Source organism: Brachycentrus maculatus, unplaced genomic scaffold (genome assembly GCF_059751285.1).
Source record: "Brachycentrus maculatus isolate JH-2025_06_01 unplaced genomic scaffold, ASM5975128v1 h1tg000387l, whole genome shotgun sequence".
Classification (NCBI taxonomy): Eukaryota; Metazoa; Arthropoda; class Insecta; order Trichoptera; family Brachycentridae; genus Brachycentrus; species Brachycentrus maculatus.
In genome coordinates, this window is record NW_028281136.1 from 473,929 (window position 1) to 493,155 (window position 19,227).

General features: G+C 35.3%; 1 protein-coding gene across 1 annotated transcript; it reads right to left on the minus strand.

Moving 5' to 3' along the window:
* Nucleotides 1-633: 633 nt before the first annotated feature.
* On the minus strand, nucleotides 634-18,250 carry LOC148303090 (uncharacterized). Its single transcript, XM_088270522.1, has 9 exons — nucleotides 18,105-18,250; nucleotides 16,081-16,219; nucleotides 14,789-14,988; nucleotides 13,991-14,197; nucleotides 12,366-12,474; nucleotides 5,277-5,403; nucleotides 4,205-4,285; nucleotides 3,013-3,126; nucleotides 634-1,295 (listed from the first exon to the last, which is right to left on the minus strand). Exons 1-9 carry the CDS (start codon nucleotides 18,248-18,250, stop codon nucleotides 1,207-1,209), a joined length of 1,212 nt encoding a protein of 403 aa, XP_088126648.1. The 3' UTR covers nucleotides 634-1,206.
* Between the last annotated feature and the right edge of the window lie 977 nt (nucleotides 18,251-19,227).

A 19,227-nucleotide genomic window follows, 5' to 3' on the forward strand; every position in this document is an offset into this window, starting at 1 on the left:
ATATCGGTTCAATAGAAATAGAAAAATAACAATGAAGTCTTGTGCCTTGAAATGTCAAAAAAAAACGGGGCTAGTTGTTAGAGTATTTTTTGAGATTATTTAAATTTTTAAGATTAATTTTCAATAATACACTTAAAAGGATATAAAAAATTACCATTCTGTTCATGGTCTATCCATAGGTGTTTTTTTAGAGGTAAACAAATCCAAAATTACCGCAATAAATTGATGGTGGCACCCTTCGTGTGGCATGTTGTTAGTGTGACGAGTTTCTGCTCAATAAAAAGCTTCTTTTAATCTCACCAATAGATGTCTCTAGTGAAGTTTTAGTGATTCAAGAACAATGTTTCAAAATTGGTTCATATATATATATATATATATATATATATATATATATATATATATATATATATATATATATATATATATATATATATATATATATATATATATATATATATATATATATATATATATATATATATATATATATATATATATATATATATATATATATATATATATATATATATATATATATATATATATATATATATATATATATATATATATATATATATATATATATATATATATATATATATATAGAACTTCCAAGAATTTGAGTAGTGTGGTTGTCAATCATGGATAGAATTAATAAATGTTACACGTGTGTAAAGTGATCATTTAAACTAGCCTATGACGGTCGTAAGACCCGTAAATGCTCAGACTTCCATATTCTCCTTCATCTTTGTTGAGATGTCAAAAAATGATTTGAAAAATAACTCCTATAATTGGAGACAATCCAGATTTGTGAACAAGTATTTGGACATACTCAAAATCGCTCTGAAACTCACACCGAAAACAATTGAGATCATAAATCTTTGGAGCTTTTTACTTTTGGGGACTTTCATATAGCTAACAATAAAATTCTTTAAATTATTTACTAATCATTATCTTGATGACAGTCACCATTTATCTTTGGCTATGTGACTTCTTTTTTGGTCATTTGAGACCCTTTTGATAGACATTCTTGTCTAAGAACCATTTTACAGGCTAACAATTGCATAGTCCACAGTTACCACACGCTTCATCTTATCCTTCAGTTTTGGGACCATCCCGATTGGTCCTCGCTTCCGATTGGTCGGTAGTTTAGAGCCCCCTGATTGGCCGAGTAGAATCCAGTGTCGCAGTAGACAGGAACCTTAGCTAAGTATTGTTGTTCGTTCTGTGATTGTTGGTGGCAGCTTGAGCCTGCTCTGCGTCGGGTACTGCCATTCTTAACTTCTTGTATTTACCTAGAAATAATAAAATAACTAATAAACACTTTAAAGGATATTCGGTTTACACTGTGTGATTAAACGGATCAAGGATGTGGAGTGGTGGGGCAAGTAAACAAGGCTGCAGTGATCTCAGGATACCTGAAAAACTCTATGCGGAAAAACCCTGCCATGAAGATCTTCAGCAAAATAAAAACATATACATAAAACTTGTGTGCGACCCATCATGACATATCGCTCACTCCTTTCAACAACGTCATATATCAAAAATCGTCAATTCTCAGTTGTGCATGTTTTCGAAATGCCCAGAAAATGTACTATATCCCAGCAAAAGCGGCAATTTTTTAACTTAGTATTTACCCGCTACAGGGCAGAAAGTGTTGCTTTTGCATTTTGAAGAAAAAGTATTGTTTAATTTTTTTTTTAAATATACTAAATATTTTTCAAATGGAGAAAAATCATTCAGGTTTTACCAAAAAATATCTGTTGCACAGTAAAAAGTTCAATAAAAGGCTTGATATATATTTTTAATAATTTTTTTATATTTTTAAATTTTAAAAACGATCTGAAAAATCAAGTTTTTTTATATATGACGTTGTTGAAAGGAGTGAGCGATATGGGATTGAATGCAGGGCAGACACCGCAGTAACAAAAAATGCGCTAAGACCTTTCACACATAAAAAATATCTTGGTAATGTTGGTATAGCTCAGTTGGTAAGTAGGTATATAATATACTAACATTGCTAACATTTTTGTAATAACTCGACACCCAAGATGGGTGAAAAGCCATTAAAAAGAAGAAGAAGAACATTTTTGTAAAAACTTGTGAAAAAAGTAAACAAAGGAGTTATCGAAGTGGGAAAGACCCAAGACCTAGAGGAATGAAGGCCAAGTACTTGGCAGTCAACTACAGTCTTGGAAGCTAAGTCTTCTCTTCTTCTTTCCATGTTCGCTCCCTATGTGGAGCATATGGCCAACACGAGACGTCTCTAAGTCACTCTGTTACGCGCCATCTCCTTGGCTTCCTCCCAGGTCAGTCCGGCGTCTCGAAGTTCCGCTGAGTATAGTGGGTGAATAGGCGCCGGAATCCTCGGGGTTAGAAGAAGAGACATGCGGGGTTGATGCACTCAGGTGGCATTCTAAGGACATGTCCACCTTCTCCTCTTTAGGACTTCCAGTTTGAGGGGCTGTTAAGTTCTTCTCCTCACATCGTCATTCCTGACGAAGTCGTACCACTTTATACCCAGTATTTGCCTCAGGCATCTATTTTCAAAACTTGCTTGGTACAGCAGCACCGTTAGGATGTAGGCGTTAAAGAGACGACACTTGGTTTTTGTCGAGTAAAGTGGAAACCAAGTAATAATAATAAAACCCTTATCCGCACCCCAATGGTGCATAGGGCACTGCGTCATATAAACGCAGTGTTATCTTGATCGTTTACACATGAAGGAAAGGTGATCAGCCCTCCGCTTCAGGTACCAGTCCAGGGTAATACTGAATAAATATGACAGTGAAACAATCACTTATATTTATTTTACCCCCCTTGGGAATCGAACCCGGGACCTCCAGAACGGTAGCCGAGCGTGCTGACCATTACACTACGGAGGCGGACAACAAAGTGGAAACCAAGTACTTGGCACAAACGTCTCGAGAGGCTACAAGGAGGCATTGAGCAAAACGTGGAAGAAGATTGGTGGTGAAGATCTTTTGGATTTGGACAAAGTTTAGTACTTACGGGCTACTTTGATCATGATGGTGGCCCACCAGATTGACCAACCCCAGCCAACTAGACAGAAGAGGACTGTGAATAGCTGTCCCACTCCCACGATGAAGTCTATAAGGCATGCACCTAGAACAAAATAAAAATATACCACATCTTTAAGGCAATTCTTCCATAGTGAGCTCTAAAACAACCTAGGTATTTTATTAGCCTTCCTGGTTCTATTCCAACTTATCGTCTTTGTAGATTTTTGGAGTCAGCTCTCTTTATCCTCAGGTTGTAGGTCCTTCTATCATGGATAGTATCACCTAGGCCATGCCTTCGAATCATGCTTTCTCTCTGCAGTATCCATGAATTTTTTGGTCTTCCTCTAGATGTCTTTTAATGAAGATCCATGACGATTGCCTGGTTCACAATATGATCAGGTTCTCTGCGTCCTATGTGCCCATACCGTCTCAGTTGCCTTTACTCTACCTCATTATTGATGCCTGTTACAGCCAGGCTTCCACGAATGCGTGAACTCTTTTGTCTCTAAGGGATACTCCAGCTGACTACTTAAGCATTCCCATTTCAGCGATTTCTAGTTGCCTAGAGTAGCTGCTATACATCGTCCAACATTCAAAGCTATAGATGAGTATTTTATTAGTTAGTCATATAAATGTAGCCCTCACTGTCCAATTATATCTGATTTTTCCTAAATGTTTTTTACAATCTAAATGATGTGTAACACCTACTCTAGGCAATTAAGAACTGCTGAAATGCAAATGCTTAGATGGTCAGCTGGAGTGCCCCTTAGAGACAAAATAAAGAGCTCACACATTCGTGGAAGCCTGGCTGTAACAGGCATCAATAGTAAGGTAGAAGAAAGGCAATTGAGACGGTATGAGCACATAGGACGCAGAAAACCTGACCATATTGTGAACCAGGCAATCGCCATGGATCTTCCTAGAAAGACATCTATAGGAAGAGCAAAGAATTCATGGCTGCTGCAGAAAGATAACATGATTCGAAGGGATGGCCTGGGCCATGTCTTCTATCATGGATAGTATCACCAAGGTATTCATGTTCAAAGGACCTTCAACCTGAGGATGAAGTGAGCTGACTCCAACAGTCTACAAAGACGATAAGTTGGGATGAAGCCAGGAAGAAGAAAATACACATGTAATTGCTCTAGCTGCAATGTGCAAAATAATAAAAATTCACATACCTACTCGCGGTTTCCACCCGTCGTAAACTCCAAACCTTGGTCGGCCAAAGCACAGGCAAAATAGACCACTACACACCGTACCTAGAAACAAAGTCATATTAGTGGTGCAAAGGGTACTGCATTATATCGGCGCTGTGTCACCTTGATGTTAATCACACAAAAGCAAGGCGATCAGTCCTGGGCTTCAGGTAATCCAGGGTGAGAGAGGAAATCAATAATATTTATTATGATCCATCTGGGAATTGTACCCGATACCTTCGGTATGGGCCGACAGACGCACAAACGCAATAACCACTACACTATGGAGACGGACACACTTTTTCTTCTTATTCTTTAGCCTTCTGTCGTCCACTGCTGGATATAGGCCTCTTCCATTTCCTTCGGTCTGTTGCTGCTTGCAGCCAGTTTTTACCCCCCACAGTGGCTATGTCGTCACACATACACACGCACACATAAGACAGGTTGTGATCCCGTGGTTAGTGTGGTGGACTCTGTCAGAATTCTACAATCAGCCTTACTCCCAAATCTATTGATTAACTACCCACATGTAAAAGGAATCCAAGGAAAGGATTCAGTACATAGCATTCTGAAAAGTAGAGTACGATGTAATGGTATGGTAGCCTATAGAGCCCACACACTTCCTCGTGATAGAGTACAGTAGAAATTTCTCTCTTACACCCGTTTGTATGTATAAAAAGTTCATAAAAAGTATAAAATTCGTGATTTTTTTGTAATATCCAAGCAGAAAAACAAGCAAAAGTCTTACAATCTATAATACAAACATGACCTTAACAAATAGGGGAAAAAATATATTTATTGTAACTGCAGACAGTTGGTAGAATTCCATTTTAAATTGTTGGGTTATATATCCAAAATAAAACAAGGTTACTAACACATTAGTGTTTGTTAATGTCATAATAAGACAAAACGCGTCACATATTATCATATTTATGTAAATAAAAGTAGAATTCAATCCTAGCCTTGTTTAATTTTGGATATATTATCCAATAATGAAAAAATATACTATTGCGATGGGAGTATGTTCCATTCCGACAAGGGTCTTTTTTCTTACCAAGCCCAGGAACGAGGAAGTTGCAGACAAGACATATCCACGCTAAGGGAATGGGTAGCGCCGGAATGGCCCCGCGGAGCATGCTCGTGTGTTCTATTAGAGAGGGGTCTAACTTAGAACGTTTGTCCTGAAAAATACATAGAAATCATGTTAAAAAACATTCAACTTATGCTATACAATTTTACAATAACGATGATCAAATTTACACAGTATTTTAACGCTAAAGGGCGCTCACTAGCTCCAAAGAAGCGCTGATAAACCATCACAAGCTCCTATGGGGCACTGATAAACCATCACAAGCTCCTATGGGGCACTGATAAATAATCACTAGCTGCAAGGAGGCGCTGATAAACCCACCAAAAGCTCCAATGGGGCGCTGATACATCATCACTGGCTTCAAGGGGGCGCTGATAAACTATCATAAGCTCAAATGGGGCATTGATAAACCATCATAAGCTCCAAGTAGGCGCTGATAAACCATCACATGCCCCAATGGGCACTGATTAATCATCACTAGCTCCAAGGAGGCTGTGATAAACCACCATAAGCTCCAAGGGGGCGCTGATAAACTATCATAAGCTCAAATGGGGCACTGATAAACCATCACATGCCCCAATGGGCACTGATTAATCATCACTAGCTCCAAGGAGCCTGTGATAAACCACCATAAGCTCCAAGGGGGCGCTGATAAACTATCATAAGCTCAAACGGGGCACTGATAAACCATCATAGGCTACAAAGAGGCGCTGATAAACCAACATAAGCTCCACGGGAACGCTGATAAACCACCATAAGCTCGAATGGGGCGCTATTAAACTATCATTTAACACAAATTTTTATATTCAATTAATTTTCAAGTGAAAACGGCACACTAGATGTATATTTCAGTAAGTTTAGTGGATAATGAATGTTATATGTCGTTTGCGATGTGAGCATCGAAACATGGAAAACTAAAATGGCACATTTCTATATATTTTGTGCTGGACTTTTTCTAGTTTGTGTAATTTTTGCTGTTGTGAGAAAGTGATGTTTTGTGCTGGACGCGTGTGTGAGTGGAATGGATCATTTTAGTTCCGTTAAGACAGGCACAGCTTCTTTGCGTCAATATGAGATTTGATAAGATCAAGGAAATAGTTGCGATTATTGGGACTCAAAAATTAGAGAAATCAAAGCCCAGATCAATTACTGCATCAGATATTAGCGGACTGCAAGATAATTTAGGACAGGCAAGAGTCTTCGAGATAGATTGAGAAATGCCAAGATCAGGGAAATATGCGAGATCGAATATGTCGTTAGGTGGGGAAGGCAACGAAGGAGACAATGGTATGCGCATGTGAGGAGAATGGAACCATCCAGACTCCCCCACATCGCACTGTACGCCCAACCCCATGGTAGACGACTCCTGGGCAGACCACCAAAGAGATGGGCCGATAGCTGGGAACCGACGTCGCAGGAGGCTAATCCCTCTTAAAAACAGACCGCAAGGCCTATAATAATAAGAAGAAGAAGATAATTTAATCGTTTCATTAATTGATTCGGTAGTCACTTTGTGGTAAAATCTATCCATTTTTAATTAATGTTTTACTTAGTAAATACCACTATTTAAACCACTATAATAGTGGTATTTACTACGTAAAACATTACATAATTAAAAATAATTAATGGGTTAACCTTAATGGTCAACGCTTGACCGTTAAGGAATCTAATAGGCACTTATCAGATTCATTTTCTGACATAGATGAATAAAAATAAAGAAGTCTAAGTAATTACAAGGCTTATTTTATGGCCTGGTTAAGTGATCACTTTACACACGCACAACATTCACCAATTCCATCCATAATTGACAACCACAATACTAAATTTTTGGCTTTTTTAAAATTTTTTTACTAGATACATTGATCAATCTCGTGACTCAGTACATATGAGTTAACTATAGCTTTATTCAACATAACTAACTAACTAACTAACCATCACGCCGCTTCCCCGCAGGGGTAGGCAGAGAGAATAGAGCGCCACACCACTCTGTCCTTGCAAACATTCTTCGCCTCTTCCACGTTCATGCATCTCCTCATACATACCCGCCGATTGTTACGACTCCTAACCTGACCACTTTCAAGTATTTGACATACCTGATCGTGCCATGTTTTTCTCGGTCTTCCTCTTCTTCTTTTCCCGCTAACATTCGCCTTATAAATTTGTTTTACCGTTCTTTCCTCACTCATTCGTTCTACATGTCCAAACCATCTCAACACACCTTTCTTAATTTTATCCATAATGCTTATCTCAGCTTTGCATTCCTTCCTTATTTCACTATTCGTACATCTATCATACATCGATTTGTCGCACATTCTTCTGAGAGATCGCATTTCGACTGTATTCAGTCTACTTTCATCCTTCTTTTGCCAACTCCATGTTTTACTTCCATACATTAGAGTTGGAACCAGGACTCCGTTGTGCACTGCCAGTTTAGCTTCCGCTGATAGGTTTTTATTTGCTATAACTGATTTCAGTGCACCATTAACTTTGTTCCCAGCATTCACTCTCCTTTCTATGTCTTTATCAATCTTTCCATCCCTAGAAAACATACTACCCAAATACACGAAATCATCTACCTGTTCCAAAATCTCTCCGTTTACCAATATTTCACATTCAGATCTGCATTCTTCTCTTTCAAAAACCATAATCTTGGATTTATTCAACATAAATGGCTGTTAATTACTCATGTGTACTGTGTCATGAGATTAATGATTACTATCAGGGAGTTCTAAAAATGTAATTAGTGTGATTACACTGGCCATCAATGATATTATAACTGAAATTTTAATGACTGATTTAGACTAAGTTAATAGTTCTTATTCAAAGTCTATATGGTGACAAGCTTGTATCTCGTCAAGTTTTGATGGTACAGACATAATTTTGTTTGTATGGACCCCATACGTTGAAACCGTAATAGTGGTTGGTATCTAGACATGCTTTAGTCTAAGGTCTAAGGGATTCGAAAAAAGTATTGATAATTATGGAGTAACAGTGGAAATATATTAACTTATTAATATTAAATATAATAATAAGATAAACTTCAGTCCGTAACTAAAAAATCTGACGTGCTACATTTTTTTGCTTTCATTTTTTAATTCAGCTATGCAAAGTGCATAAAGATCAAGTAATTTCATGCCAGTTACAAATTAAAAGTTGTAAATTGTTGGCCAGTGATATGGGACGTAATATTGAATAAATATTAGAGTGAAAAAATCACTTATATTTATTTGACCCCCCCCTGGGAATCGAACCCGGGACCTCCAGTACGGTAACCGAGCGTGCTGACCTTTACACTATGGAGGCGGACATATAAAGAACGGTATAACAATAGATATTTATTAATTTAGATGGTTTATTTTAATAATATAAGCTGTGTCCATCTGAACTAGATAGTGTGCCAAATGTTTACAACATGGATGGGTGATCGGCTGTCCAAACTTAAAACACAGTAAGGGACATTTTTTTCGTAGTACGTTTTTTTACATTTTTGTACTAAGTAGAATCTACTTAGTCCAAAAATGCAAAAAAAAGTACTACTAAAAAAATGTCCCTTACTGTGTTTTGAGTTTGGACAGCCGTGATACTGCTGAGTAGGTGTTTATTTTGTATGAATTAGGGTATCGGAAACAAAAATATGGCAACCAAAAAATGTCTCATTCCCTAGTAAACAGATTTTACTTCAAACCAAACATAAGCTCAAACAACGTTGAGATAGTACCATGGCAAAATGCATAGAAATTAACGTAATGTAGATGAGGATTATATGAAGAAGACAATTTGAAATTTCTATTCAAGTCCGACTTCTATGCATTTCCTCATAGCCTAGATTTCATATTGTTTGAGGTTATGTATCAGATTTTGAGTAATGTACTAGAGAATGTGTCGTTTGAAGATTGCCGTTTTGTTGCCAATATCATCAATTACAATCATTGCTTTCTATGTATGTGTAGGTACTTGTTTTTTTTTATACAGCTGTGTAATTTTGGTGGTACAACATTTATATAAAGTATTGTATTTATACTCTTCCAGGTCAATTTTCCAACTTTTAATATCCAATTTTAATCAATTCATCTTATACCTACATCTAAGCCCAAATTTTAATAGATTTTTGTGGACTTCCATTTAAGTACTTTTTTAAAAGATATTCCTTAATATTTCCCTTAAAATGATTACTTGATTTAACCTTTGCAGGCATTGAAAATCGTTTTGTCCTTTTACCTAAAATTTTAGGATTAGTAAAAAATCAGTAAATGGTGGAATTTACCTCACTGACAAGGGCCCAGCTGTTAAACTTGTGGCTAAATATAATCTCTTATCACAGATAAATAGAGTTTATGTGAAAAATTATAAAATATTGATGAAAATTGTCCATATAGACGTTAAAAGAAATGGCCCAAGATGTGAACCTTGAGGTACACCTGTCGGAATATTGGTGAAATTCGATCAAAAAGTCAAGTTTAATCGTGGATACTCTTATAACATTTACAAATGCGGTATGGAATTATGAAGTCTAAGCTGTTAACATTTAGAATTTTAAGAATGTCAATCGTAGCTTAGATAATTCATGTAAATAAAATTGATTTTCAGCTAAAATGGACCCCCGAAGAGTAGCAATACAGGGTTTGGTAGATGTAGATATTTGGGTTAGGTTTGGTTGGCATGAATCAATATAATATGTAGAGATAGGTGTTATAGGTTGTGTAGTGAAACAAAACATGCTTCCTGCTACCTTTCTTCTTCTGTCCTGAGCGGCGTAAGAGATGGAATGTTTGGACTGTTAATATTTGGTGTATTGTAGCTGTTATTTTGGAAAAAATCTTGACATATTTGAACTGAAAAATGTACTATATATCATAACATACTATGACAATTCATTGACACTGATATTTTTGAAAAAAGAAGTCCAATTATGATAAGAATTTAGCGTTCTTAAGGGTAGGTACCATGTAATAAAGGTAAAAAATATCGTTTTAGAGTACCGTAGAACGGGGCTACTTGAACTTTGATGTGTTACTTGAGCCCAGTACAAAAAAGGGATTTAAATTTGTATTTGGTCTACAATAATGAATGTATCATGACAATAAGTGTCACCTGTCAGGGAAACAATGAATCATGTCGATACATTCATTATTGTAGACCAAATACAGATCTAAATACTTTTTCTTTACTGGGCTCAAGTAACACATCAAAGTTCAAATAGCCCAATTCTACGGTACCTACCTAGACAAAATATACCAGTAAGTTTTTTAAAAATATTTGTTGCCTTAGAAAATTTTCCTTGTCTATTATATACAATGATTTATAACCTATTTAGTTTATATCCATCGATCAAGATCCGTCACATAGCTCATTTTTTTGTCTTATTCGTCTTGTCACATTTTCCAAATAAGACACCACCAAATCTGATAGATCCTTATGTCCAATTGCCTCGTGAATTTTTGTCAACTGAATACCCTCTTTTCCACATTCTGTTTCCAATTATAACTCTCCCTTCAAAAATGGGACATACCCACACCAAATGAGGGACATCTTGCGATGACGTCTCATCACGTTCACAAGTAGAATTTTGTCTAATTTTAAAACGGAAGAGGTATTCACGAAATGCTTCATGACCAGTAATAATTTGAACCAGTTCTTTGTGAATGTAGCAACAGTAAAACAAATCAAAATGGTGGTTGATATCTTTCATTGTTTTTCATTGCCATTCCTTTGCTGAAAATTTAAAAATTATATATGCTAATTGCTAGCTCTAGTTACTAGCTCTAGTATCTTTGTGTCATTTTTTGGCCACTTTCTCTGACATAGCGCAGTGTTCCAGTACAAATAATATGATGTCAGCTTTAGACTGGTAATACACTATGGACGATTGACGTATGGGTATACCTTGCATTTCAAATTACTCAACAAAATGTGTACGGTATCAAATTGACCTATCTAGGTCATGAGGACATATCGCTCACTCCTTTCAAGAAAGTCAGAAATCAAAAATCGTCAATTTTCAGTTGTGTATGTTTTGGGAATGCGCAGAAAATGTACTATATCCCAGCAAAAGAGGCATATTTTAAACTTAATATTTACCCGCTACAGGGCAGAAAGTGTTGTTTTTGCATTTTGAAGAAAAGGTATTGTTTAATTATTTTTTTAAATATACTCAGTATTTTTCAAATGGAGATAAAACATTCAGGTTTTGCCTAAAAAGATCTGTTGCACAGTAAAAAGTTCAATAAGTGGCTTAAAAATGAAGTTTTTTTGATATATGACGTTGTTGAAAGGAGTTAGCATTATATCACGCTGAATTTAAGGCCATGAAGCGTTAGACTCAAAATCTTTTTTTTATTCTAACCCTTATCCGAACGCAATGGTGCATAGGGCATAGCATCGTATTGATGCAGCGTTATCTTAATTATTACTTTTACTTACAAGAAGGCAAGGTGATCACTCCTGCGCTTCAGGACCAGTCCAGGGTAATATTATTTCATTTAAGCAGTTCTGTTTTTTTTTTTAAATATATTTCACACTATAGCAAATTTTAAGTGTCTGTACCTCACAAAATATCAGAACTCATTGAAAAATGTCAAAAATACTGTCAGTTTTTTGACATTTACTCAATCATTTCACCAATACAAAATTCTTTTATTTCACGATGGTCACTAGCAAATGCACAAATAACTTCATGAATGCATATGGCTAACCAGCCGGTATTTTCGAAATTGCAACCTGGTGACCATGGATACAGTAAAAATTACAAACCTGGCGGCATTACAGATAGGTCACTTGACATTGAGCTGCAATTATGAATTGCAAACAAAATTAAAGACAACACGCGACGGCATGACTTATGACAGAGACAGACTGATTTCCGTCATTTTGATGTGTGACCGAAAACCGTTAGTGAACGGATCGGAAGGCTGATAGAAGAAATACTCAAAGGAAAGATTCTAATACAGAAAAAAGGTTCATTAGAAAACGTAGGTACTGAAATTTAATATTTATTTAAATAGAAATCATCCCTTATTTTGATTTTTTATATTTTAGTAGAAGAAGTAAATATACCTCCAACGGAACTGCTTGAGAGAGACTTCTTTTCTTACTAAACATGCTGGTCCTCCTGCTGCTATCCAGAGATGTATCCTTCTTACAGCAAAACACCCTTCTCCACCAGCTATAAAAAGAACTTCATATTAACCTTTTCCACTCTGACCATTTTTATACATAACTGATCAGCTACTCTGATCAAAAATTCTAACGTTTTTCTACCATTAAAATATATATTTTGGTTCTCTTATTTTGGGACACTCTGTCTGGCAATTCGTATGACCATTCGTTTTTATAACCGAACTTGAAAGTGTAACTTTCATCGTTTTCCATGGCGGATTAACTATAAAAGATTTATTATAAACACATAAAATTCAATTTCTGTTATATATGTGTTAAAATTTTGAAATATAATAGCTCCACAAAACGAAAAAATATAGTCACAAAAAACGGGAGTATCCTTGGAGAACCGTCATAAATGAAGGATAACGACTGACTGTTCCAAAAATTATTAGCGTATGACAAATATTCTATCACCCAAAATAATAATCTATTTTTCCTAGATTATATCTAAGTAATGGAATGTTTTATTGAAGAAATGTTGGTTGATTCAATATGGTGCGATGATTAACCGCATTTATCTCAATTATTTTTTGGTAGAATATACTTGGGTGATAGAGAAATCAATGATTAAAGTTATACCTGCGCCGGGCCAGACATTGTGGCCCACGGAGCTGCCTACTAGAATCATACGGGCCAGAATGTCTGGCCTACAGAGTAATCCATCGGTATGCTTGGCTACAATAGTTTAGAGACTAGAAATAATGTGTATTTGATTACGCATTTTTATCCATTGCTGCGCAGTATGATTGATAATCCTGAAATTATCCGGAACATTGGTCTGTATGTTCCCGATAGTTACCTAAGACAGCGTCGACATATATTGTTTCACATTCCTATACACAGGACCAACCTGCCGATGGTTATGCCTGTAGGAAGAGTTACCACTATGTTGAACAATATCACACTGGATATTGATCTGTGCCATGTGTCTGAGGGAGTATTCCGCAGCGGGATTCCTCTATAATTGAACAATTTTACTCATAATTTACTCGTAATTTGTTGTATTTATTGTTATTTTTGTCTTTTCACTTACTTTGTGATTTATGTTATTAATATACACGCCTTAAATTTAAGTTTTTTTCATGTATATGTTAATTTTTATAAAATTAATTAACTTTGTTTTCACCACTCCGAAGCGGGATTCTTCTACATCATTAACAAGAGTTTTATATTATCCACTGACACTTTGTGATGGAATTGCATTTTTAATTTATTATTAGATTAAAACCAATATTTTTAGCTTTTCCACTTTTTTTATTTGACCAGCGACCGGGTTTCGTCGTTACCGACATCATTCTGATGATGTCGGTAACGACGAAACCCGGTCGCTGGTCAAATAAAAAAAGTGGAAAAGCTAAAAATATTGGTTTTAATCTAATAATAAATTAAAAATTAACAAGAGTCTTCTTGCTTACTTTTTAATTTATATTTTAATGTATACGGCTTAAATATTTTTATTTGTAATGTATATATTAATTTTGAATACATTTCATTGAATTGAATTGAAGAAGATATCAGACCTGGTCTTCTCGTGCGGCTGGCTGAGGATGCTGTCCCTGCGCTCCGGGTCCTTGCTCCTGCAGCAGCACAGCCCCGAGGACTTGGGCTGGCCCGTGGAGGCGAGCGAGGGCCGCGCCCCATCGCTGACCAGGGAGGGCCGAGCGCCCACCGACACGCTAGAGTCGCGCACCTTGTTCTTGCCGCGACAGCACATCAGCCGGTCTGACCTAGAAATATTACATTTTCACTCTTAGGGCGCTTGAGCACTACACGGAATTTTACCGTCCTGCAGTTAGGTTTTGAAAAATGAAAGCGACTACGACAGTTTAGCGTGATCGAGTTTACGCGCGACGTGTTCACGCACCGATCAAGAGCATTGATTCGAAAAAATATGGACAAAAGCACAAGCCAACCCAAGCCAATCATAGTTTTGAAATTTCACTAATTGATTCGGCAGTCACTTTGTGGTAAAATCATAATATAATAGTGGTATTTACTAAGTAAAACATTTTTAAACGCTAACTGACGTGCCGGACGGTAAAATTCCGTGTAATGGACAATCGCCCCCACTACTACACGGAATTCTACTGTCCGGCAGTCCGGTTAGCATGATAAAATGGATGATTGGCTTGTGCTTTTATCCGTCTCTTTTCGGATCGGTGCACTGTTTGAACGGTGCGCGATCCGATCGGATGAAAAGAGTGGAGGAATTGTTACAGACAGCGCAGGACCACCAAGCCTTTACCATAGTGATTCCCAATGTAGGGAGGACCTAACAAGGCACACAAAGAACAAGGGTAGATTATTATTAGACGTACCACGTTTTGTTTTCTTCCATAGTGTCAGCTACAGACTTGCTCCCTGTATCCTGTTTGTCTTCCTGTTCCCTCTTCCCGCAGCAGCAGAGCGACCAGCCGGCCGGCTTCTTGGCGGACTGCTCGCTCTTGGTGCTGCCGATGGTGGCATGGCTCACCTCCGACTTGCGCTTCTTGCTGAGGGTCTCATCCACCAAATGGACCTGCAAATGTACAACAAACCATTCAAGACCCCGGCTGATATGCATCACTTATGCAAGTGACGTAAATGCCTTTCTTTTAAGATGGAAATTGCATTTATTATTTACCTTGCTTATTATGTACAAGGTTTATAGATCATTTAGTGGATTTTTGTTTCTTCTAGCTAATTCAATATGTTTTTATTTCTTATAATTTTAAACTTTAAAAATGATCTCCTGAAAAATCAAGTTTTTTGATATATGACGTTGTTGAAAAGAGCGAGCGATATGGGATAGAGACCAGAGCAGTCTTCCTCTGCTTGTTTTCCCAACCACATTCACCTCATAAATTTGTTTTACTATTCTTTCTTCACTCATTCGATTCACATTCCCTAACCATCTCAACACACCTTTCTATTTTTGATGTTGATACATGATACAATGTTGGTTACGATGAAACCCGGTTACTGGTCAATTGCAAAATGGATTCAAGAAAGATTTATTTTCAATTCTTCTGGGTGTTTGTGATTTATTTTTCACATTTACCTTCCCTATCCTTACTATCCTATCTGCAGACAAACATCTAAAATACACACACATCAGTAGACTGAATGCAGTCGAAATGCGATCTCTCAGAAGAATGTGCGACAAAACGATGTATGATAAATGTTCGAATAGTGAAATAAGGAAGGAATGCAAAGCTGAGACAATCAATATCGATAAAATTAAGAAAGGTGTGTTGAGATGGTTTGGACATGTGGAACGAATGAGTGAGGAAAGAACGTAAAACAAATTTATGAGGCGAATGTAATTGGGAAAAGGAGCAGAGGAAGACCGAGAAAAACATGGCATCATCAGATATGCCAAATACTTGAAAATGGTTAGGTTAGGAGTCGTAATAATCGGCGGGTATGTATGAGAAGATGCATGAACGTGGAGGTGGAGTTCTATTCTCTCTGCCTACCCATGCAGGGAAGCGGCGTGATGGTTAGTTAGTAAGTTAGTTAAGACAAATAATGAATAAATGAAAATATAAACTAAAGATGTCCGAGATCGATCCGATACAGTGCCCTATGCACCACTTGGGTACAGATATAAGAGGATAAATCAAAATACCTGTGATTGGTTCTTGGATTTACAGCAAATGGGCGGCCAAAACTTCCCGCAGACTCCTTTCTTCTCTGTCTCTCCCGTGGAAGGTAGATCCTTTATATCCCTCTCACTTTCGGCGCTGCCATTGCTCTCCGCTGGTAATCTGAAAATTCAATAAAAAACAAAATTAATTAATAATCTGTATTATTCGTACCTTTAAAACTTCCTGAAACATGGACCATAAACAAAAATTGTCATGAACATACAACTAGAAATAAGGATAAAATAAGACTGCCATTGTTGAAAAAAACCCAGTCGCAAAATTGTTTAATGTATAAGGGTTTGAAAATGTATGATGAGATGCCTGAATGTATGGAGAGTGAAAAGAGTCTGTAAGAATTTAAAAATAAATGTTTTGTTTACTGTAAGGAGATGTAAATATACATTCAATTCAATTTATTTATTTCAATTAATATATACATTACAAACTATAAAAATTTTAATTGTTTACATTAAAAATACATTAAAATAAAATATATGCAAGAACTATTGCTAAAGGTGTAGAGGAATCCCGCTTCGGAATATTCCTTCAGACACATGGAACAGGTCAATATTCAATAAGATATTGTTCAGCATAGCGGTAGCTGTTTCTACAGGCATAACCATCGGCAGGTTGGTCCAGTGTATAGGAATGGGAAACAATCTATGTCGACGCTGTCTTAGGTAACTTTCGGGAACATACAGACGGATGTTCGGATAATAATTTATATATATATATATATATATATATATATATATATATATATACATATATACATATATATATACATATATATATATATATATATATATATATATATATATATATATATATATATATATATATATATATATATATATATATATATATATATATATATATATATATATATATATATATATATATATATATATATATATATATATATATATATATATATATATATATATACATATATATATATATATATATATATATATATATATATATATATATATATATATATATATATATATATGTATATATATATATATATATATATATATATATATATATATATATACATATATATATATATATATATATATATATATATATATATATATATATATATATATATATAAAAATATATATATATATATATATATATATATATATATATATTTATATATATGTATATATATATATATATATATATATATATATATATATATATATATATATATATATATATATATATATATATATATATACTTTTTTACTACATAATTACATTTTTTTTAACACAATTTCATACAATTTCCATACATTTATACATTTGGCAAACTTATAATTTTAGTTTCGCTGTGCCTCTCCAAAAAAGGGACTGAGCTCTTGTGCTACTACTACTACTATCATCACGCCATTTCCCCGCAGGGGCAGGCAGAGAGGATAGAACGCCACACTCTTCTGTCCTGACATACACTCCTCGCCTCCTTCACATCCATACATCTAGTCATACATGCCCTCCGATGACGCAGACTTTTGACACCGCCAGATTTTAGGTTCTGATTGATCTGATCGTGCCAAGTCTTTTTCGGTCGTCCTCGTTCTGTTTTCCTTCTCACATTCGCTACATATACTTTCTTAGTCATTCTCTAGTTATCCATTCCCTCCACATGTCCATACCACCGCAAAGAACTCTTCCTAATCTTTTCAATTATTCCTCGTTCAGCCTTACATTCCTTTCTTATATCTTCGTTTTTAATTCTGTCATACAAGAGCTCTTGTGCTTGTTTTGTTAAAATTATTTAGTATGATATTTTGGAGTTGCAAGATCATTTTAGAATCTCATATAGATATTTTTTTTTTAATTCAAATATTTGTCACCCTTTAATAATTGAAAAATTGCGGTTTTCTTAAAAATGGTTTCTTTTGATTTCGCAATATCAAGTGTGTTTTGATGGTGATACAAGAAAGGCGTTTATTTTTTTGCAATTTACAAATAGTTTTGCTTGTGATTCGAGACCTGATGGACACTCTGTTCGCGGCCGGAACCACAAACACCGGCTTCCTGCTTCCGTCCCGGTTGGTCCTCCCGCCCTGCAGCTCCTGGACGTACAGGTACGGCTCCTGGTCCGTGAGGAACTTCACTTCCGGCGTGCGCATCGTCATTATCTCGCCATTTCCTGTCCGCACTGACTTCCGACAAATGGCGACTGTGTATTACCCATTTTAAAACTGTTTGCTTCGGCCAGAGGATTTTCGAATAGTCACGACTATTGGTAGACACTTTTTAAAGGCATTTACAAGGCGAAACAGCCGTCACCTGTCGGTATGTACGTCAGTATATATATATATATATATATATATATATATATATATATATATATATATATATATATATATATATATATATATAAATATATATATGTATATATATATATATATATATATATATATATATATATATATATATATATATATATATATATATATATATATATATATATATATATATATATATATATATGAACGTCTTTGAAGGGCGTACGACCTGTCACTGGCTAGTTTAAGTAATCACTTAACACACCTTGAAAATTCTACCCATTATTGATAAACATACTACTCAAATACAATATTTCGAAGGATTTACCGATTTGAAATTATAAAAATAAAAACGTAAAATTTTTAGTAATTTTTTAGTAAGCTCTTATAATACCTAACTTATCAATTTAAAATTCATATATCGATCACTCCTTTCAACAACGTTATGTATCAAAAAAGCAGATCGTTTTTAAAGTTTAAAAATATAATAAAATGTATTAAAAATAAATATCAAGCCACTTATTGAACTTTTTACTGTGCAACAGATTTTTTTAGGTAAAACCTGAATGTTTTTTCTCCAGTTAAAAAATATTTCGTAAATTTAAAAAAATAATTAAACTATACCTTTTCTTTAAAATGCAAAAACAACACTTTCTGTCCTGTAGCGGGTAAATATCAAGTTAAAAATATGCCGCTTTTGCTGGGATATAGTACATTTTCTGGGTATTTCGGAAACATGCACAAATGAAAATTGACGATTTTTGATATTTGACGTTGTTGAAAGGAGTGAGCGGTATGTGGAATTTAAATTCTCTTGTTAGATC